Raw genomic sequence first — 23,321 nt, 5'->3', positions numbered from 1 at the left:
CCAAATACAAATGTCTGTATTTTTCAGAGGTTTATCTCTATTGGAATTAAGTTTTGTTCCGAGTTTGAAGATTTTTTAAAGCAGAAAGTCCTTTTCAGTAGTCCATATCGTTATTAATTATATGGCTTAGTTCTTGTTTCAGTAAAGTTGAGAATTAAAATCTTAATTACTACTTTTAGTTGATAAAATTTCTTGGTGTTACCTAGATATTAGGATTGGCTTGCTGGGATTTGCTCCAGGCATTTAAACCTTAGAGGGTGAAAAAGTTTTAATTAATGATGAAGAATAAATGTATGTGTGTGTGTGTGTGTGTGTGTGTGTGTGTGTGTGTGTTACAGGGTGGGATTAATAATCCTTCCAAGGGCAGCCTGCTTGTCAGTCCTTTCAGCTCCCACTCATGCTCCTACCTGCTGCCCTCTCCTGTCATTACCCTTTCCACTTTCATACCTTCGCCAGTAATCTGATTTGAGAATGTATTTCTTACAACTTGGATGTCAGTTTATCATTGAACACAGTGAACTTACATTATTATGGCATTGAAAAATAAAGGCTTTGTTTTGATTTACTAATCCACTTCAATCTTCACTGAGGGTGTAATGAAAAGGACAGGGAAAGCTCTGTTCACAGAAATGGAGGATGTAGTATGTCCATTTGAATTATTGAAGAAGCCTCTGTAAAGTTTGGTGTACTCAAAATAATGATTCTTCATTGTTTGGCATTCAGGTTGCTTTTATGAATAATGATTGTGGCATCATCAGTTCAGTTCATTTGCTCAGTCGTGTCCGATTCTTTGTGACCCCATGAACCGCAGCACACCAGGCCTCCCTGTCCATCACCAACTCCTGGAGTTCACTCAAATCACGTCAGTCGAGGTGGTGATGCCATCCAGCCATCTCATCCTCTGTCATCCCCTCTCCTCCTGCCCCCAGTCCCTCCCAGCATCAGGGTCTTTTCCAATGAGTCAACTCTTCACATGAGGTGGCCAAAGTACTGGAGTTTCAGCTTTAGCATCATTCCTTCCAAAGAACACCCAGGACTGATCTCCTTCAGAATGGACTGGTTGGATCTCCTTGCAGTCCAAGGGACTCTCAAGAGTCTTCTCCAACACCACAGTTCAAAAGCATCAATTCTTTGGCCCTCAGCTTTCTTCACAGTCCAACTCTCACATCCATAACATGACCACTGGAAAAACCATAGCCTTGACTAGACGGACGTTTGTTGGCAAAGTAATGTCTCTGCTTTTGAATATGCTGTCTAGATTGATCATAACTTCTCTTCCAAGGAGTAAGCGTCTTTTAATTTCATGGCTGCAGTCACCATCTGCAGTGATTTTGGAGCCCAAAAATATAAAGTCTGACACTGTTTCCACTGTTTGCCCATCTATTTCCCATGAAGTGATGGGACCAGATGCCATGATCTTCGTTTTCTGAATGTTGAGCTTTAAGCCAACTTTTTCACTCTCTACTTTCACTTTCATCAAGAGGCTTTTGAGTTCCTCTTCACTTTCTGCCATAAGGGTGGTGTCATCTGCATATCTGAGGTGATTGATATTTCTCCCGGCAATCTTGATTCCAGCTTGTGCTTCCTCCAGCCCAGTGTTTCTCATGATGTACTCTGCATATAAGTTAAATAAGCAGGGTGACAGTATACAGCCTTGATGTACTCCTTTTCCTATTTGGAACCAGTCTGTTGTTCTATGTCCAGTTCTAAGTGTTGTTTCCTGACCTGCATGTAAGTTTCTCAAGAGGCAGATCAGGTGGTCTGGTATTCCATCTCTTTCAGAATTTTCCACAGTTTATTGTGATCCACACAGTCAAAGGCTTTGGCATAGTCACTAAAGCAGAAATAGATGTTTTTCTGGAACTCTCTTGCTTTTTTGATGATCCGGCGGGTGTTGTCAATTTGATCCTCTGATTCCTCTGCCTTTTCTAAAACCGGCTTGAACATTAGGAAGTTCACGGTTCACATATTGCTGAAGCCTGGCTTGGAGAATTTTGAGCATTACTTTGCTAGCATGTGAGATGAGTGCAATTGTGTGGTAGTTTGAGCATTCTGTGGCATCATAGCTTATGTTAATACAATAATGAAACAGGACGCAATTTGAGAACATAAATATTGCAAGTTTTAAGAAATAAATACAATAAAATTATCCTTTTAATTTCATGTACGATTCTGTGAATTTTAACCCATGTATAGGTTTGTATAATTGCTGTCACAGTCAGTATGGAATATCCTTCAGCCCCCCAACATTTCTGGTTTTCCTTTGTAGTCACATCCTTCTTCCACCCTTAATACTTGGCAACCACGGATCTGTCAGTGTAGTTTTGTTTTGTCAATAATGTTGTATAGATGGAATCATACAGTTTGTAGCCTTTGAGACTAACTTCTGTCATTCACATAATTATTTTGCAGTTGAGCCAGTCTGTTGTGTATATCAATAGTTTGTTCCTTGTTATCAGTGTATCAGTTTGCTTATCCATTTACCTATTTATTTATTGCAAGACACTTGGGTTGTATAGTTTCTTCTGGTTGTGAATAGAGTTGCTGTGAACATTTTTCTGCAAGTTTTTGTGTGGATACAGGTTTTCCTTTCTCTAGGATAAATTCCTAGGTGTGGGATTGCTGGGTCATATGGTAATTGTATATTTAACTTCATAAGTTACTGCTAGACTGTTTGCTGGTGGGATTGTGCCATTTTGTATTGCTGCTAGCAATGTATGAAAGTTTTAGCTGTTCAGAATCTTTTCCAGCACTTGGTACTGTCAGTATTGTAGCCATTCCGATATATGTGGATAGTGGTATCTCATCATGCTTTTAATTTGCCTTTCCTTCCTACCTCATGTTGGTGAACATCTTTTCATGTGCCACATTGCCTTTTTATATCTTACTTGGTTGAGTGTCTGTTCAAGTCTTTTTCCCATTTAAAAATTCTGTTTGCTTGCTTTATTGAGTTGTAAGAGTTTGGGTTTTTTTTTTTTTTTTAATTCTTGGTACAAGCCATTTGGTACTTTCTCCCTGTCAATAGTTTGTCTTTTTATTCTTTTAAGAATACTTGCAGAACAAAAAATTTCAGTTTTGATGGAGCTCATTTTATCATTTTTTTTTCTTGTATACCTCATGCTTTTGGTGTTAGGTTGAAAACTGTTTAAATCTCACATGACATTTTTTTTTCTTACATTTCATTCTGCTATACCCTTTTTCTTTGAATTAATTGTGGTGTTTTGGAAGTGAAATGATACAGCAAGAAATTTGTCTCTTAAAGGTTGATGTTGAATGTTAACAATGGCCTAAGAAAATCAGAACTTAGAACCACATATAGTATGATTATTATTATTATTATTACTATAAACATTCATATTGAGGAACTTTTGCAAAGGGAAGGAACAAAAATGGCTGGTTTAGCTCTTAAAGTTAAAGGGCCCCTAATCCTGGCTGTTATATCAGAATCACCTGGGTAGCTCTTTAAAAACAAGAATACCCAAGATTCTCTTTCTCTTAGATCCTGTGTGGGCCCCCGACTTTGTGTATGTGTGTTAGTCACTCAGTTGTGTTCAACTGTGCGGCCTCATGAAACTGTGGCCAGCCAGGCTCTTCTGTGCATGGAGTTCTCCAGACAAGAATGTTGGAGTGGGTTGCTGTTTCCTTCTTAAGGGGATATTCCTGACCCAGTTCTCCTGCATTGCAGGTAGATTCTTTACCATCTGAGCTACCAGAGCAGCTTTTTAAGATAGACTGTCTTTTTTAAAGCAGTTTTTGATTCACAGCAAAATTGAGCAAAAGGTATAGAGATTTTCTATATGCCCACTGACACATGTACCCTGCCAGAGTGGTGCAGTTGTTACAGTATTGAACTTGGAACACTGGCTTATCATTATCACCCACAGTCCATCATTTACATGATGTTTATTCTTGGGGGTGTTTATTCTATGCGTCTTGGCAACTGTTTAGTGAAATACCATTACAATAGCATACAGAATGTTTTCACTGCCCTAAAAATCTTCTGTACTCTGCATATTCATTTTTCCTTTCACTCTAAGCCCTGGCAACCACTGATCTTTTCTACAGTCTCTTAAAGTTACGCCTTTTCCAGAATGTCATGTGATTGGAATCATATTGTACGTAACCTTTTCAGATTGACTTCTTTCATGTTGTAGTATGTATTTAAGGTTCTTCTGCATCTTTTTTTTTTTTTTTTCATGGGCTTGATTGCACATTTCTTTCCAGTGCTGAGTGATATTCCATTGTCTGGATGTACCACAGTTTATTTATTCACCTACTGAACGGCATCTTCCTTGCTTCCGGGTTTTGGCAGTGACAGGTAAAGTTTCTATAAACATTAGTGTGGGGGATTTTATGTCGACATATGTTGTCAACTCCTTCGGTATTTACTCTGGGAAGCATAATTTTCTGGATCACATAGTAAGAGTATGTCTAGTTTTGTAAGAAACTGCCACTGTCTTCCCAAGTGGCTGTATCATTTTGTATCCCTCCCAGCAGTGATTGAGTGTTCATTCCTGTTGCTCTGCATCCTCACCAAATTTGGTGTTGTCCTTGTTTGGATTTTGGCCATTCTAATAGATGTGTGGTGGCATCCCGTTATTTTAATTCAGACATTGAACATCTTCTTATGTGCCTGTTTGCTATCTGAGTATCTTTTTGGTGAGGTGTCCAGGTCTTGCCAGTTTTAAAAGTTGAACTGTTTATTTTCTTACTGCCGAGTTTTAGAAATTCTTTGTGTATTTTGATTAACAGTCTATCAAGTGTATTGCTTACTCCTTGGAAGGAAAGTTAGGACCAACCTAGACAGCATATTAAAAAGCAGAGACATTACTTTGCCAACAAAGGTCTGTCTAGTCAAGGCTATGGTTTTTCCAGTGGTCGTGTATGGATGTGAAAGTTGGACTATAAAGAAGCTGAGCGCAGAAGAATTGATGTTTTTGAACTGTGGTGCTGGAGAAGACTTTTGAGAGTGCCTTGAACTGCAAGGAGATCCAACCAGTCCATCCTAAAGGAGATCAGTCCTGGGTGTTCTTTGGAAGGACTGATGCTGAAGCTGAAACTCCAATATTTTGGCCACCTGATGCGAATAACTGACTCATTGAAACAGACCCTGATGCTGGGAAAGATTGAAGGAGGGAGGAGAAGGGGATGACAGAGGATGAGATGGTTAGATGGCATCACCGACTCAATGGACATGGGTTTGGGTGGACTCCAGGAGTTGGTGATGGACAAGGAGGCCTAGCGTGCTGCAGTTCATGGGTCTCAAAGAGTTGAACTTGACTGAGCAACTGAATTGAATTGAATCAGGTGTATGTATCTTTTCTAAATATTTTCTTCCAGTCTGTCTGGTCTTCTCATTCTCTTGACTGAAATCTCTTAGTCTCTGTAGGATTCTGTCTCTTTGCCAGGTTTATGATCTATTGTTTTAAATTACTGTGTCTTGCTTTATCCTTTGCAAGGCTGGATACTTTGCATAGTCATCAGTTTTCAGCTACTGCTTTAGCCTCTTGTCACAGCTGGTACATCATCCTGCTCTCAGCTTCCATGATCTTGTTAAACTTGTTCTTCATTGTCTCATTCTTCACATTCCAGCTCTTCATCTGCATAATGTTCATATAGATTTTTAAAATAATGGGTCTGGTCACAATATGATTGGCAGGACCCTTTGGTTCTGATACCACCTTTATCTCAGGCTTTGCTAGTGCAGAAACTAATTATGGTTTTGGTAGGGTGTGAGATTAATAATGTTACGTATCCCCCATTTTCTGTTTCAAACTTTCTGTATTGTTATGTTAATAATTTGTAAGATAAAGGTTAAATGTTTTGTCATTTTATGCGTGTTTTGCTTTATATGCCAGCTTAGTCTTGAAAAAGCCTGTTTTGATCTTCATAAACATTAAATTTTCATCTCATTCCTACCATTTTATTGTATGTTTGGACAAATAATCTTTCACTTTTCATATATGAGTACAAAGATACTTTCTGAAACAGTTTTAAAGGAACAATTTCTTGCTCAGAGTGATCTGAATAAGAGATGATTGCAGCAAGTGTACTTAAGAGCATTTATCTTTCATCTTTTAGTCATATCTGTGTGTGATCATTCAAAAATAAATACAACAAAATTAACTCTTAATAGCAACTTTCTTTCTGCTGAGTAGAATTCACTATTACTGATCTGTCAGGATAATTTTTTGAAGTATAATGCAAATAAAGCAGTGTTATCATTTATAACACACTGTGTTAGTTGGTTGCATTTTAATTTTGTTGAAAGGCAGTATCTTATACTTGCTGATATATTTTTAGAGTATAATTAGTGGTTACAGAAAATATGCCTTATTTTATAACTTTTAAATTTAATAGGTAAACTTTTCATTTATTCAGCAAATATACCAAGCACATTTTTGCATTCTTAAATCAGAATGACTTTATAATCAGAGTTAACATATAACTTGCTTTTATAACAAAGGGAATATTTTCACTTAAATCCTTTCAAATGATTAATTTCTAGATTTTCTGGTGTTTAGAATGTATAATACAGTTTCTCTAGTATTATCATGATTTTAATTTAATTGCTGCTCAGAGTTTAGAGGGTCAGTGAAAGAATATGAAGCTTGATGAAGAATTTTGTAAATAGGCACATTTTCAGCTTGCTGGGGTTTTTTGTTTGTTTAGCATATGGGAGCTTGCATATGATGTGTGGTTGACTTAATTACTTGAAATATGATGTTTTACCACTTTGCATGAAAGTGTTTAACATAGTACTGTCAATTGACATGGATGTTTATCACTTTTAATATTGTCAACGTATTTATGGAGTAATCTCTTGGTGATATATTTAAAGTCAAGTAGCTGAGTCTTGTGAACAAGAGTATGTAATAAAATTTTGAATTATGTGGTATAGACTAGTGGTTTTCATACTGGATGTTTGGTAGAATAGATTAATTGTCCCACCAGTAAAATCTCCCACTATTTTTCCTCTACATGTAAGAAAAAATAAATTACAGTTTTCTTAGCTTCTGCTTTCTCTCCCATGTGTTGAGAATAGTGTGTGTGTGTGTGTGTGTGTGTTTTAATCTTTGGCACTTAAAATCACTTTATTCTAGTTCTAATACATGTGTTTATTTACACGTGTTTATAATTTGGGTTTTAGGTGTCAGAAAGCACTGTGACTTCAGATTCTTCCCAGCCTGAAAAAGTTAAACCACTGCTGTAGATTATCTATGGTAAAGAATGTTTAGAGATTAAAAAAAAATATGTCTCTTTAGGCTGGAGTTACTGAGAGTTGAGGTGGACCATGGAAGATTGGTTGGATTTGAAAAACTGGCGTTAATCGTCCCAGAGTGTCATAGGAGCTTAGAGGACAGATGCAGTACTTCATGACAAAGCTAAAACCAGAGTCTAGATTCTGTTTCCTAGTCAAAGAATTTTTCCATTGGACTGATAACATAGCAGAAAGAAGTAATGGTCAGTAACCTGTTACTGGAGAAGGTGTGAATATACTTGTGGATTGTGGGAAAAAATTCCTCAAGTCTTATCAGAATTGCCTTTAAAGGGTATTTCAGACTGGAAGGAACTTTATGCAAAGGCAGATATGGTGAAAGAACTTACCTTGTTGGAGGTGAATCATGGTATTGGAGGGTGGCGATGAAAAAAAGGGTCTTTTATATGCCAGGCACTGTTCTAGATGTGGGAGGTACACATGAAGAAGAGAAAATCCTTGCTGCAACAGAGCAATAGTAAACAGATAAATATGTAATATACTGGTAATTAGTGACGAATACTATGAGGAAAAATAAAGCATAGGGTGAAGAAGTAGAGGTATTGTCACTAAAATAGGATAGTCAGGAAAGACCTTTTTGTGGAGGTTAAACTTGAGTAGAAGAAAAGGAGGGGAGTGAGCTGTGTGAACTAAGCGGAGATGGCAGAGCACGTTTGCAGTACGCAGCTTCATGGTAGTTGGAGTGCATTAAGTTAGTATACTTTATGCTCATTGTATGTTTGCTGAGTGTTAGGTACTGTCTTATGTGTATTTCAAGTGGTAATTCAGTCCTTAAAACAGTCCTGTAAAATGGATACTGTTTCGGATATGAGGAACCTGAAGCATGGTGATGAAATAATTTACCCAAGGTTGCACTCCTAATCAGGGAACTGGTATTCAAGCCCAGGTAGTTTGACTCCAAAGTCAGTTTTGACCATTTTTCAAAGATGGGGGAGGGGTAGTGTAGTAGAAAGTTTAACTGGAGTGCTAGAGCCTGGGACCAGTTCTGTGGCACCTTTGTAGTTCTTTTGTAAGTCTTTAGGATTTTATGCTGACAAGTTACATCATTGGAGGGTTGAGAAATGCCCAGGAGGTTGCTTTATGATTCTGGAGGTCAAGAGACTGGTCTGGACTGTACAAAACGTGTTTTGTTAGTTATCTGTATATAGGTTATATTATAGCTTACTTCTACTGGTCTGTAACATGTTTCTTGATTTAAAATTGAAGATTTCACTTCATTATTTTGTTGAACAGATAATGTGCATGTATACATATGAGTGTATATGGGGTGTATAAACAAACTGTAATGAACCCTTCTGTTAATAGGTGCGAGAAGATGTACTAAATTCATTGAATAACAACTTTCTTCAAACGCTAAATCAAGCTTGGAATGATCATCAGACAGCTATGGTGATGATTAGAGACATACTAATGTATATGGTAAGTAGAGCTTTGTTGTTTTTCCTTTAAGCATTTCAAAACACAGTGTCATTTTTTCTGTCACATTTAGTTAGATTGTGCAACTCAGTGTGGAAAACTTTTCTTTTTTTTAATACCGTTTATATCATAAGGGCCAACTTTAGCTTATATGAATAAAATCTTAGTTGTTCGTATACTTAAGGATTAGAAAGGAAAAGATGTAATCTAGCACTTAAGCTTCAATATGGGAAATACTGAAAAGCCCATCCCTGAGTAAGGGGAGTTGAGTGGCAACATGAGAGATGAAAGCTAAATATTCTCTTGCAGATTTTTAACCCTAATGTCTTTATGTTTTCGGTTACAGGAGATACCGTATTAATGCAACTTTTTTTGTAATAACTGTACTCTTAATAGCTACCATCTGTCTCTCCCAATAGTATATGTGTATGCTCAGTCGTGTCTGACCCTTTGTGACCCCATGGACTGTAGCCCCCTAGGCTCCTCTGTCCATGGAATTGCCCAGGCAAGAATACTAGTGAGTTGCCATTTCCTCCTCTAGGGATGTGTGTTCATATGTGTACATGTACACACACACACACACACACACACACATATGTATATATATTCTTCAGATATGTATTCCCTTTTTCATGTGTAACTTTTTTGTTTTTAATCATTCAAAAAAAGACCTTGTTGATCAAAACAGTTAGGAAAACATTGACTTGAGCTAGATTGTTTAATAGCTTTCAAGGAGATTAAAAACTATCAGGTTTTTAAAAAAAAATACAATTATTAAAGATTCGTCAAGCTTCATTATTGGGTCTGCAGAGTCATCAAGCCCAATAACTTGTTTCTTCAGTATTTCTGGTTGGGAATTGAACTTATGTCTGGGAATAGGACTTAATGATTTTCTTCCAAGATTTTACTCTCTGCTTTGGAATTTTTATTTTCAGCTTCTTTAGTTTTTGATTATTAGTTGTAATGGTGAGAGTGAATCCTAGTTTCTTTAGTTGGTAGAATGAGGCAGTCTTTGAAAAGAATTTCCAGTGAGATCAAAGAACTATAAAGTTTTCTGTTCTGCTGAGTGAATTCAATCAGGCCTATTAACCCAGGATTTGTGATGCTGGGAAAGATTGAATGTGGGAAGGGAAGGGGGTGGCCGAGGATGAGGTGGTTGGATGGCATCACTGATGCTATGGACATGAGTTTGAGTAAGCTCTGGGGGTTGGTGATGGACAGGGAGGCCTGGAGTGCTACAGTACGTGGGATCACAAAGAGTGGGACATGACTGAGTGACTGAACTGAACTGATTGGCAAGAGCATCAAAGAAGGGGTACATCATTTTTCAGGGTTTTGGGAAAAGGTTTAGTAGATTATTTAGCCTTTCTGAGCCTCATTTTCCTCTTCACAACAGTTATCTTAATGTGGACATTTTGAGGTAAATGAGGTAGCCTGTGAAAACATATCATAATATTTAGGATTTAAATGTGAAATGACTTCGCTTACTGCTGTCTTCTTTAAGTTCCAGGTTTGTTGAGTCTTTGAGTTTCAACACAGACACTGAGATAGAAAATCACTTGTGATTTTATAGTCCATTGCTCTGTTGATAAAAGGAGTATTTTGAAATAATATATACTTTCTTTATACCCTGTGATTTCTTAGAATTTCTATTTTATTTCAGCATACACACTGCATTTTCTGTTGGTGGGGGCACAAAAGAAATCTCAGACTTTGAATCCTAGCTGTTACGTGACTGTAGTCAGGGAACTAATTATCATAATCAAGGAACTAATTATTATTCCTTAGCTTCATTTATAAAATGAAAATAATATTGTACTCATGGGTAGAGTAGCCATGAGGCTTAAAGGAGCCCTTCATGTGAAGCACTTACATGGCCTGGACTGTAGTATTTTGTTCAGTTAGAATTAGTAGTAATATTTCCCTTCATCTTTTCATCAAATCCATGTGGTAGTGTAACAGCCCTGGATAAACCCAGCCACTTGCCTTCCTTGGGCTTCTGCTGGTAGAAACCCCATTTGGGAAACCTTGTACTATGTGTCCATTTTCATGAACTTCCTCTACCAACCTTCCACACTGCCCAGAAGTCTCTAGTCAGCTCATTCTACCACTTTGAAACAATTATTTCTCTTCAAGCCTCCTGCTATCCTGCTGGTCCCCTTGCTGTTAATAAACAATCTCATCTGCCTTTCAGGGAAAGAGAAAGCATCAGGTAGAAGCTGTATTCATCTCTTGCCTCTGAGTCTGCAAGTTTCCCTCTACTTTCTCCGCCTTCTCAGAATAATATCCTGCTAAATTTTCTCTTGGACCTCTCCACTGCCACCTAGGATCTCCCATTACTATTCACAGCTAAATGTCTCATAGCAAGTGTTGACACTTGCTGTCTCTCTTTTCTCATCGGTTTGAATCTACCTACAAGGTAGGAGACACAGATTCAGTCCCTGAGTCGAGAAGATCCTCTGGAAGAAGAAATGGCAAACCACTCCAGTATTCTTGACTGGGAAATCCCATGCACAGAGGAGCCTAGTAGGCAAGTCCATGGGGTCGCAAGAGTCAGATACGACTTAGCGACTAAACTACCACCGTTCATTTTGAGTATATTTCAGTCATGCTTCTACCTCAACTCTTCTGTTCTGTCTTGCTCCTGTCTGCACATCTCTGAAAACAAAGCTCACTGCTAATCCTCACTTGCCTTGATTTTCCAGCAGCATTGGCACGCTTGAGTACTATTATTCTGGCATGGTTGGGTGCTTAGTTTCTGCGATCAAGTACTCCCTTGGTATGCCTCTGCCTTTCTGTTTCTTCTCAGTCACTCTTCTTTCTCTTCTTGCCCCTTAAAATAGAGCCATCCGTGGGGCTCACCTTAGGCTTCCCTCTCCTGGTACATGGTGCTCACTTCCCTTGACTCTCTGTAGTGCCTTTGTGCACATGACGCCTACCTTCTCTCTCCAGTCTCATGCTCTGAGATTCAGATTCAGAAATTCTTTGATCCAGCTGGTGGCTCCCTTCACTGTCTAGAGAGAGTTCACACTTGGCATTTCCAAGTGAGCTCATAATCAGTGTGAGTCCATTTGGTCATGACAGGAACCTGGGAATTGTTCTTGTCAGTTTCTTCTCCCTTTTTTCCTACATCATATATCTCTAGAATGTGTAATTTCTTATTTTCATATCTGCCACTCAAGACCAGAGCACTTAGATTTCTCAGTAGCTAGTCATAGAACATTCACCATGCTCCCCTCTCTTCTTTTTTACATTGTTCCTAGAATTATTACTTTAAAGTGCATGATTCTTTCTCATCCTTCTCTCTCATCTTGGAATATTCACACGTGTGTTCTGTTGGGAGATGTTTCCAGAATGTTTCCTCTCTTTGTCATGTGTTCCTACTTTAAGGCTTTGCTTAGATTTCTGGTAAGCTTTCCTTGCTCCATGCTTTGTACTGCCCGTGGCCCCAGCTGCTCTCATTGTACCTAGCGCTACTCCCTTTGTAGTATTTATCATTACTAGCAAGTGCTTAAAGCCTCGCTTCCTCTCTTGACTGGACTGGGAGTGGTGTGGACGGGACAGTGTTTGTATCACGGCTCTGTCTCCAAAACCTAGCACAGCCTCCTGCACAACCTAGGCACTCACTACATCTTAGAATTACTATACACATTTGTTAATAGATAGTGCATTTTTTCAAAATGCTTATTACAAATGCAAAATTTTAGATTTAGAAAGAGGTTAAAATGATGATGTATTTTCATATTCTATAGATGTAATTCTTCCATCTTTCATTCTCTTCATTTTGCCTTTTTATGTGTAGTATTCTGGGCTTAATTAAATAAGTGTTTTTTAAAAATTAAAGTATAATTAATTTCAGTTAACATTGAAATGTGCAGAACTAAAGTGTACAAAGTTATTTTTGACACATGTATGCACATGTGTAACCAGTGCTTCAATCAAGGTAAATTCTTCTAATTTTCCAAAAACTGCCCCCCCCCCAATTTTTTTATATTGACATCTCTGTTATTTTTTATGAAGCTTTTACCCTCATTCCAGACTTATCAGATCACTTTACCTGCTAGGTAAGACATACACCTAGGCAGATTCTTCTTCCTGTGAATACCAGCTCTGCCTGTTGGAATTTTAGAACTCAGGCTCACGGGAGAAGAGCAGACGCTGCGCTGTCTCCCCGCCTTCCTGCTCCTCAGCTCGCTGACTTTACTCTGACAGGGAGAGGTCCATGTCTAAAAGGCGCTGTCTCCCCGCCTTCCTTCTCCGCGGCTCGCTGACTTTTACTCCGACGGGGAGATGTCTGTGTCTAAAATGCACTGTCTTCCTGCCTTCCTGCTCCTCAGCTCGCTGACTGTCATTCTGACAGGGAGAGGTCTGTGTCTAAGATGCGCTGCACCAGCCTCAGTGTATAGATACTGTGGGAAACACTGACTCTTGAAAGTGAAAATGGAATAACAGGTTACATGGAGGCAGCTATTGGTCGAAATTTGTCCCTGAACACTTTGTTGTTGGCAGGTTCAGCTTTCTAGAAAGAAAAGTGTACACATATCTCAAAATGGAACATGTGATTCTGCCACTATACTTTTTCTAACATTTGAGACTTAATTTACCTGTATTTAATCTGCTTTATTTTTAATTCATCCTTTTCTTTAAAAAAAAGTTAACATGTTAAACTTCTAAGATTGGTTTGGGGCTACTTAGTATGTTTGCTTTTCAGTTTTTTAATTTTATGAAGAAAATCTGTCATAGGTTATATAATAGCTTTAATTATCAAAATAATCCACAGGTATATTAATATTCATATATTTCTCCCCCTGTAAACTGTAAAATAGCTATTATATCAAGGGAGAAATTAAATGTATGGATGGCATTCTGTAGCTTACTTTGGAGCAATTAGAATTCATGTCAAAAGAAATAGGAAAGCATTTCCTATTGTGGTGTGGAAGGTTAATGGAAAGTTAATAGAATTTTCTGCATAAAACTTTGTCATGATTTTCAAAGATACTTTCATATTTTTACTTATTTATCTATATTCCCAGTCATTTTTACAAATAACAAAGATACAGTTCTATTGAGGTTTTCCTTAAAGACTAGAAGCTATAAATTCAAAGTTATGGGGGGAGAGTTGACCAATGGTTCACTGCTTCTTTGAGCTATTAGGAAAGTCATTAGGATGGGTGAAGAGGTGAAGTGGAATGTAGGAAGAACTTTGTGAAGAGGAGAGAAGCCAAGGATGGTCTCCTTAATAAGGTAGACCATGAGACACTCAGTTACTGGTCGCAGAAGCATGTGAGGTACTGAGGAATGTGGTAGGCTGAGTAATGGACTCCCAGATAACGCCCATGACTAATCTCTGGAACCTAGAGATTGTCACCATATACAGCAGAAGGAACTTTGCAGAGGTAATGAGGTTGAGGATCATGAGATGATAATTGTCTTAGGTTATCCTGCAGCAGGGTCTTTATAAGAGAGTTGCAGGAGGGTCGGAATAAGAGAAGGTAATATGATGACAGACACAGAGATTGGAGTGATACGCTTTGAAGATGGAAGAGGGGAATACAGGTGACCACTAGAGATTGAAAGAGACTGGGAAGTGAAACCCCCTCAGAGCCCCCAGAAAGAACCAGTGCTGCTGACATCGTCATCTATCCTAGTGAAACTGTTTTCAGTCTTCTCAACTCGGGAACTGTTACAGAGTAAATGAGGTACTGAAGCTGGTCATTTGTTCAGCAACAATGGGAAACTAACACACAGGGAGGTTTGGAATATCCCCTGTGCTGGGTCAGCCGTCTAAGTGGATCATCTGTAATCGGGAGGGGATAATTTAAGTAAGTTGGCACAAAGTTTGTATAGTGACTGCAGTCAGTAGCCTTTATACTTTGTTTGGAGGGACTTAGCAGTCTCAGAGAAGAATATTCAAAAGCTAAGGAAAAACTACTAATTCAATTTGGCTTATTGGGTATGGGGAATAATTCTAAGATCGTAGCATTGTTAAAATCGTTGATTGTCAATCTGTGCTGTTTTAAGAAGCGGGCAATTGAATCACAAGTTCCCAGGAAACAAGGATTCGGTGTTGGGGATCAGGAGACATGAAGTTCTAGCTGAAGTGAGGAGCTGTTGAAATGTACACAGGGAGAGGTGGGAGGAAAAAGAGGACCTTTAATACCAGAGATATTTGAGGTCTTCTAATGAGGAAGCTGAAAGTCTGTCCATCCCAATATGTGGGTGAAGGGAATCCTGATAAGGTGGGAGATGGAAATTTAGGCATCTGTAAGGAGTGTGTCAAATTGGTCGTTATTATGAAAATTACAGTTATCAGAGGTGATAGATATCAAGGAACCAAGTTGAGAGATAATATGAGCTGTTTGCTAAGGCTACCAAGGATTTGTATGTCCTTGGATACCAGAAGATAGGATGAGAACATGGAGATCACAGAATTTGAGAGTCTGCATTTTCTTTTGTAGACTTTGGTACTTCTTAGATTCAAAAAATACTTCTTTACTGTATTCTAGATTGAGCGCTGAGAAAAGTTTGAGAACAGCTGTATTCTAGAATAGCATTTAAGTTTTCTCGGTACTTTCTCTGCTTTCAAAATGATACCTTAGAAGGAAATAGGATGTGGCTTTTGAGCTGTTAAGCTTCACAGTTTTTAATTTTTTTTTTTTTCTTTAACTTACTGCTTTTGCAAGAAGGGCCTATACGAGAGAGGTTCCCCATGTGTGCTCTAGTTTTTGCATTTGTGACTGATAGTATAATACCTTGGTATCTCTTTATGGTTAGTTCAGAAGCCGAGTACTGGGCCTTTATGTAAAATAAAACCAGGGCAACATCATAAATACTGTAAAGGTTAAGCGTATTGGGCTTGATAGTTAGGATTTCCTTCCTTGCCATCCATTTAAAAAGTTCCCCTTTCAGCAAATTAATAGAACCATAAACACTTTTGATTACTTACGCCCTGTGAACTATTTTTGTGTGTGTGCAGTGATGATGTAGCAGTCCATGACATTGAGTTTAAGGAGGGAGGCAAGCTGGTATTAATCCATCATGGGTAGGTCCTGTGGAGGTGCACTCATAGAGCACAGATATCTTGGTGTAGGAAAGGAAGATGAAACTTTTGTCAATAAAGGAGACTTCTCCACACGTACTCATACACACACTTACATGTTTATGATAATTTATTTACACAGGGTTTAGCTAACATTCATTTACCTTTGTTGCTTATGTGGATAAAGTCATTAATTCAGCAGGTATGCAGTGAATGTGTATTATGTGTCAAACACTATTCTAAACAACTGGGTTTCTTTTTCCAGTTTCTTCTGTCATTGGGCAGTTTTATGATGTGGACATCGCATTTGGGTAGATAATCCTGTTTTCCCAAGCCTATAATTTAAGAAAAGTGATTTTTATCAATGATCCAAGTGTAAGCTATGAAAACATTTAGATATTTTAGCACTGTTCCTTTTCTCATTTTTAAATTTTGAATCTGATAGTAAAATTCTCATTAAAGAAGTGATTTTCTAAGGATTTAGATACCTAATTGTCATCAGAAGTTATTTAAAACCATTGTTATTAGAATAGTTAGAAACTCAGCAAAAATATTAGATACTGTAGTAGTTACAGCAGTTATTCTAACCACTAATTCAGAAGTCCTCTTTTAATTTTTTTAAAAGCACTTTATAACAGGAGGAAGGAAATGGTAACCCACTCCAGTATCCTTGCCTGGAGAATCCCATGGACAGAGGATCCTGGTGGGCTACAGTCCATAGGGTCACAATGAGTCAGATATAACTGAATGATGAACACTTATGTATAACAAGTTAAACTACACACTTGCCCTTTTTTTTAAATGTGGGTTTTCTGATTTTTTAAAAAATTTGTGAGAGTTCTTGGTATGTTCTGGATAAAAATACTTCATCAAATAATAAATGTATTGTGAGATATTGTCTTTCATTCTAGACATGTCTTTTTTCCTAATGGTGTCTTTGAAGAGAAGTTTTTAATTTCAGTTGATTTCAGTTTTTCAATCTGCAGTTGCTGGAGAAAGTGTTGTGTATATATCAGTTGGTCAGATTTACTAATCAAGTTCAGATCTTACATCTTTACTAATTTTTTTGTCTGCCTGTTCTATCAACTACCAAGAAATATTAAAATCTTCAGATTTGATTTGGGTCTTATTTCTCCTTTTAGGTTATATATTTTGAAGTTTTGTTACACAGTGAATATAAATTTAGGATTATATTCTTCTTTATCTTTAGTAATACTTCCTGCTAAAAGACTATTTTGTCTAATATTAATATGAGCTTTCTTATAATTAATGTTTTCTTAGCAAACTTGATCCCACTCTTTGCTTTTCACCTTTTTGTCTGCTTATATTTAAGGTGTGTCTCTTGTAAGTACCCAATAGTAACATGCGTTTTAACCCCATCTGATTATCTTTGCTTTTAAAATGGAGCGTGTAGTTCTTTTGCATTTAATGTGATGACCGACACATTTGGGGTTATGTTTGCCATCCTACTGTGGTTTTCTTTTTTCTGTTTGTCTCATCTGTTCTTTATTGATTTTTTTTCTTTCAGTTTTCTTTCTTTTAGGTGAGTCAAGTATGTTTTACTACTATACCCCCTTCCCCCATTAGCTATTATTTATATATGCTTTTATTATTGTTTTAGGGATTTAGAGATTACAACACAGACCCTTGACTTACAGTTTACTTATATTTATTTGTTTGTCGTTGGTTTGTTCTTAAACACTTCTGGATAGTTTGAGTATAGAGTACTTTGACTTCCTGGGGCTTTTTCTAGTTTTTAGACATTGGATCCTGGGGTGTTTGTTTTATTGTGCTGGGGACAGGCCTGTTAACTATTCCAACATTGTATATGAAAATTTGTGGAGGCCCTGAGTAATGATAACCTTCCTTCTTAGGAAATGCAGTTTTCTTCTGGCAGACAGGCACAGTATGGGCAGATCACCATAATCTAGATGGAACTCGCTTTTAGGCTTTGTTAAGGTTGATCTATTTTTAGTTTGCCTTTTTGTTTTCTTCAGACCATATTTTACTCACAGAAAAAACCCCTTCTGGTGTCTCAGTCAAAAGCCTGAGTTGTTTACAGTTTGATCTCCACATTATTGTGCCTCGAGATGATACTGACTTGTCCCCGCTGCAGGTCTGCAACAGTCTCTGATCAGCTCTTTAGTCTGCCCGTGCTGCTTTTTGTTCGGAGTTTGGTGTCTCATCCATGCTTAGATGATGTGTCAGTAAATGTCTCAATGAAATTTGCTTGCACAACTTTGGTTCTTTTCTTTAGACTTTTGCCTCGGAACCCTTAGCTACTTGATAGCCATTCCACCTGTGACTTTCTGCTTGCTGCTGCTTCTGCTGCTAAGTTGCTTCAGTCGTGTCTGACTGTGTGTGACCCCATAGACTGCAACCCACCAGGCTCCACCGTCCCTGGGATTCTCCGGGCAAGAACACTGGAGCAGATTGCCATTTCCTTCTCCAGTGCATGAAAGTGAAATCGCTCAGTCGTGTCTGACTCTTAGTGACCCCTTGGACTGCAGCCTACCAGGCTCCTCCGTCCATGGGATTTTCCAGGCAAGAGTACTGGAGTGGGGTGCCGTTGGCTTCTCCGACTTTCTGCGTGGCCTCCCAAGTATTGTGAGAACAATAGATGGCCCAAGGGAATGAGTGAAGGCAAACATAGGACTCTTCTTAATATACTTGCCTTTTTTCCAGAATATTGGTCTTGCAGATCCAGATGGCTTTTGGTGCTCTTTCATGCTTTTAAACAGTATTTGTTTGTGTGTTTTATTTTAAAATACATATAACATAAAGAATTTTTAAGTGTACAGTTAAAATTCAGTGATGTGAAGTACTTTCATACTGTTACACAGCCATCATTGCCTCCATTCATCTCTAGAATTTCACCTTGCAAAACTAAAATCTGATACCCATTAAACGGTAACTCCCCATCCCCCCCACCCTATTCCTCAGTTCCCTGGTCTCCACCACTGTACTTTCTGACTTATGAATTAGTCCACTCTAGCTACCTCTTAAAAGTGGAATCACAGAATATTTGTCCTTTTGCAACTTGAGTTTCATCCATGTTGTAATCTGAGTCTGAGTTTCTTTTTCTTAACAGATGAATAGTTAACAGAGGGAAAGGGGAGTGAGGGCAAGGCAAGATGGTGAAGCTAAACTGTGGTGAGCACGTTGTAACTACCATCTTATTTTCCATAGCAGCTGAACAATTTTACATTCCCAGCAACAATATTCAAGAATTCCAAATTCTCCATATTCTCACTATGTGCTTGTTCTTTTCCCTTTCTTTCCCTTTTATTTTAAAGTTGCAGTATAATTGCTTTGCAATAGTGTGTTAATTTCTGCTGTACAGCAGTGTGAGCCAGCTCTATGTATACATAGTGTGTTTCCCCTGGGCTGACCTCTGCGCTGTGTGATGGCTTCTTGCTGGCTGGCTGTCTTACACGTGGTAATGCACATATGTCGTTATCCCAGCGTCTCCTTTACCTGCTCTGCCTGCATGTTCATGCTCTACATGCACATAGGTTCATCAGCATCGTTTTTCTGTGTGTGTTGATATACAGTATTTGTTGTTCTCTTTCTGACTTCTTCACTCTGTATGACAGCCGCTAAGTTCTTCCACATCCCTTCAGGTCACTCGATTTCAGTCGGGTTATGGCCGAATAATATTCTTTTGTATATATGTACCACGTCGTCTTTATCCTTTCATCTGTCGATGGACATCTAGGTTGCTTCAACGTCCTGGCTGTTGTAAATAGTGCTGCAGTGAACATTAGGGTACATGTATCTTTTTGAATTATTATTTCTTTTTAATAGTAACTATCTTCATGGCTGTGAGGTGGTATTATTGTAGCTTCTTGTCAAACGAGTTTGGTTTATAAAGGGTATTCTTTCAATACGAAAAGTGAAAGTACGTGATAATAGCTTTTTGAGATAGGTGTTATTTTATATTGAAGAAACAAACACAGATGTTAAGGTCACACCTAGTAAATGGTAGAGATAGGATCAAGACAGCCTGTCTGGCTCATGAATCTGTGCTTATAAACACTGAAGTATATAGCTTCTCTGATATAGGTGTTCTTTTCTAAAAATCTTACAATCTCATTATTAAAATTCTTATGGTTCTAATAGGGACAGTATTCTAGCGTTGTTGCTTTATTCCCCACCATTACATTGGTGAAATTTTGCAATAGGAAACAGTGCTTTTATTTTGTGATTTGGTGCAATTTATATAGCTTTAGAGAAACATGACTAGGGGTTTGTTTTGTCACATATTCTAAGATACAGTTCTTGAAGTGAATGGGAATTATTTTAAAGTAGAATTTCTTGGGGACTTCCCTGGTCGTTCCAGTGGTTAAGACTTCATTTTCCAATGCAGGACGTGTGGGTTCCATCCCTCCTCAGGGGGCTAAGATCCTACAAGCCTCATGGCCAAAAAACCAAAACATAAAACGGAAGTAATAATATTGTAACAAATTCAGTAAAAAGACTTTTTTAAATAATAGAATTTCTTGGAGCTGCACAGCCTTAAACGGCCTTCACATTCCCAAGAGGGAGATTGGGGTCCATTTTAATATTGGTGGAAACTATGACTTTGAACTTTAGTTATGCAGCTAAGTTTTCAAGCCAGGTTTTTGGACACTGTATTGTGTGCTTTTTCATTCACTTTATCCATAATTAACCAGTTACATTTCTGTTAAATTCAGAAGTGTTAATCTGGGCAGTTTACTGTTTCATATCTTATGGATGCCTTTTCAGCAATGTAGTCAGACACTAGCGTTCTGTAAAAATATTGGGACACTTCTTCAAACATTGCTCTGATTAGACTTTTTTACTCCTACTGTAAGCTCTGCTGTAGAATCTTTTTGTTGCTTTTCTGGGTTTTTGTTTTGTTTTTAAATTTTCTATTTTTGTCTTCATTGTGTTAAGCCATCTTAACGTGGGTAGAAGGTGAACTCTGTTTTTGAAAACACTTAATTTATTACTTGTTGGTAAAGGATTGCCTGGTGATTAAATTTGGGAAAGTAGGTTCAAACCTACAGTAGCAACTTGTTACAGCGGTATTTTCTTGTGTGTGTGTTTTCTTTTAACTGATTTTAATTTTTCAGGATTTATCTCTAGTTCATGAGTAGGATAAATATTTAGTATTTATAAAGATTTTTAACCTGATTTACATTCCTATTTTTCTATTCTCTTTAAAAAAAAAAAACAAATGAAAGCAGTTATAGGTCATCTTGCCTTGAGATGTGAGAAAGAAAAATGAGTGAAAGTGAGAGAAGAATTAAGTTTTATTAACCATCTTAACAATGTACTTGATAAAGCAACTTTCAGAGCTATCCACTTCAATTCAAAAAGTGATCTTTGCCTAAAGAGCTGCCATTGGTCATAAGTGGGATCAAGCAGGGAAGTGGAGACAAATGAGTATTAACTATAACTGCCCCTAGTTCCTTAGTGTTGTTATGGAAAGTACTGAACTACTGGAATTTGAAGCAAAAAAATGATGAAGATCTGCCCTAAATTTTATAATTGAGGCAAAGGAATGTTGTATATATATTTGTAGTACTAAGTTTTCAGACTTGAATATTACCCAAAGGTTAGAATTTGCTCCCTGAGTACCCATTTAATCTTAGAAGAAAACATTGTTCAATGAGACTAGATAAGAATGATACTGAAAGAGCTTAAATTTGTTCTTTCCTTGGCTTTTTCATGACATGATGACTGTTGATTAAAAATATTTCCCAAACCATTTCTTGTGGGTAAATTAAGTAGTATGCGTTACTTTTTGAACTTCATTACCAAATTTTTGTTAGTTTTATTTTTATTTATCCCTTACTCATGAAACTGTTTAGCCCACTTACACAGTCATTCCTTGACTTTGCATAGATTTAGCTTTCCTAAATTTTTTTTTTTTTTTTTTTTGATAGTGTGTCTTGGACCATCTGAGAATACTTTGCATTCTGAGTTTGACCTTTCATATATTAGTTAGGTATTTAGGTATCGAGGTGAATTAGGTGTCTCGGTGAAGCCAACAGTTAAGGGGAAAAGGTTTGCTTAGCCTAGGAATAGCAGTTCCCGAGAGGGAACCATAGAGATTTAAATGTAGTTTTATCTCAGTAGTGATGAAACATGGATTTTTCAGAACATTTTCGAATTCAAAATGCCTTAAAAAGGCATTTATTTTGGCTTTAAAAAGTCAAATAGAAGCAACCACCAACTTTCTACCTCTGCTTATCTCTCTAGTAGATAACTGACTGAAGTTGAACTCATACAAATTACATTTTGGTCAAATTAAATATCACATAGACACATATACAAAATAAAAAGTCCTGCAGTGATTTAAATGATTATAGCTAAATAGATACTGTATTAACATAAAGTTAGCCATTTATTTCTTAACGAAGATTCCTATTAGAATCTGTTACGAAATGCTCTTGTGTACCCACAGGCTGAAGTCCTTCTGATAGTGCTTAATAAACAGTAAAAAGATTTAGCACGTTCATTCAGCAAGTATTTTCATATTTATCATGTGCAGATCACAAGTTTATTGTGAATGTGATCCTGCATTATTGCTCATGTACATGTAAATACCTAGATGTGTGCATGGGTAGCTTTTATTTTGCTTGATGGCTATCAATCACATGCACCAAACAATATAAATGACTGTTTGGTATTACTGATTTTAAGTAGCCACACACAAGTTGCAGGTTTTCTTTCTCTATTTGTTAGTTCTCTGGTATCCATAGTCAAAATCAGGGTTAACAGGTTTTCTTAATATTATGTCATTTAATTATGATCATTATATACACCTTGACAGCCTCACATTGAAAGACAGGGTTTAGCATCAGTATTTTCTTTGTCCTCAGTCATTTTCCATGGATGTAAATTTTGTGTGATTTCCTTGAATACCCCAGCCATGTGTTCCCATTATACCTGGCTTCTTTTACTCTGAAGTATTGTTCGTCTCTGTATGCAACATACCTGAAGAGCTTATCAGCTGCACCAAGCTCCCTTTCTGTCTTTTTGCCAGAAGACTCAAGATAGCAGGATCTATAGGCCGTTTGGTTATAGAATGATAGCATCACTGTGTTTAGGATTGAGAGGGGAAAAACCCAGGCCAGAGGAGCCTGATAACAGAAAGGAAAGGAGTAATAGTGATACATGTCTCGGTCCCTAGTATATGCTAAGTCTTGATCAGAGAGTTAAGCTTCAAAGGAAATCAGAGTTTTAGGGAGTATTTTTACCAGCCCTTTGTGTTACCCAGGACCAGAGTGGATAAATGACTTACTCAGAATCATACCAGCCATTAATGGTAGGGCCAGACATCTTAAGAAGAATTCTGTAACTGATATGTCCACTTTAGAAAGCAATTTGGCTATTTCCATGTGGCCAATACTTCTGCTCATAGAAATCTATTAAAAAAATAAAAATGAAGGCATACATCCTACAAGAAGATTGTACCCAAGTGTGCATGGCAACATTACCTGTAGTAGACTGGAAACAACTGGTAAACTGAAACAGCCCCAGATATCCATTAGCTGATAAATGGGTAAACTAAATGTAGTATATCCATGCAGTGGAAAACTGTTCAGCACGGAA

General features: G+C 37.6%; 1 protein-coding gene across 3 annotated transcripts in view; it reads left to right on the top strand.

Moving 5' to 3' along the window:
* The window catches only part of CUL3 (cullin 3), a 107,437-nt gene that overhangs the window by 47,084 nt on the left and 37,032 nt on the right, over positions 1-23,321 (top strand). For all 3 annotated transcript variants that reach the window (XM_042244311.2, XM_015093555.4, XM_027965243.3), the window contains one exon: positions 8,585-8,698. In XM_042244311.2, the coding sequence (XP_042100245.1) occupies positions 8,585-8,698 (114 nt within the window). The remainder of the gene's footprint in view (positions 1-8,584; positions 8,699-23,321) is intronic.

This window comes from Ovis aries, chromosome 2, assembly GCF_016772045.2.
Source record: "Ovis aries strain OAR_USU_Benz2616 breed Rambouillet chromosome 2, ARS-UI_Ramb_v3.0, whole genome shotgun sequence".
NCBI classification, from domain to species: domain Eukaryota; kingdom Metazoa; phylum Chordata; class Mammalia; order Artiodactyla; family Bovidae; genus Ovis; species Ovis aries.
The sequence above is the reverse complement of the archived record's forward strand: the minus strand, read 5'-3'. Positions and strand labels throughout refer to the sequence as shown.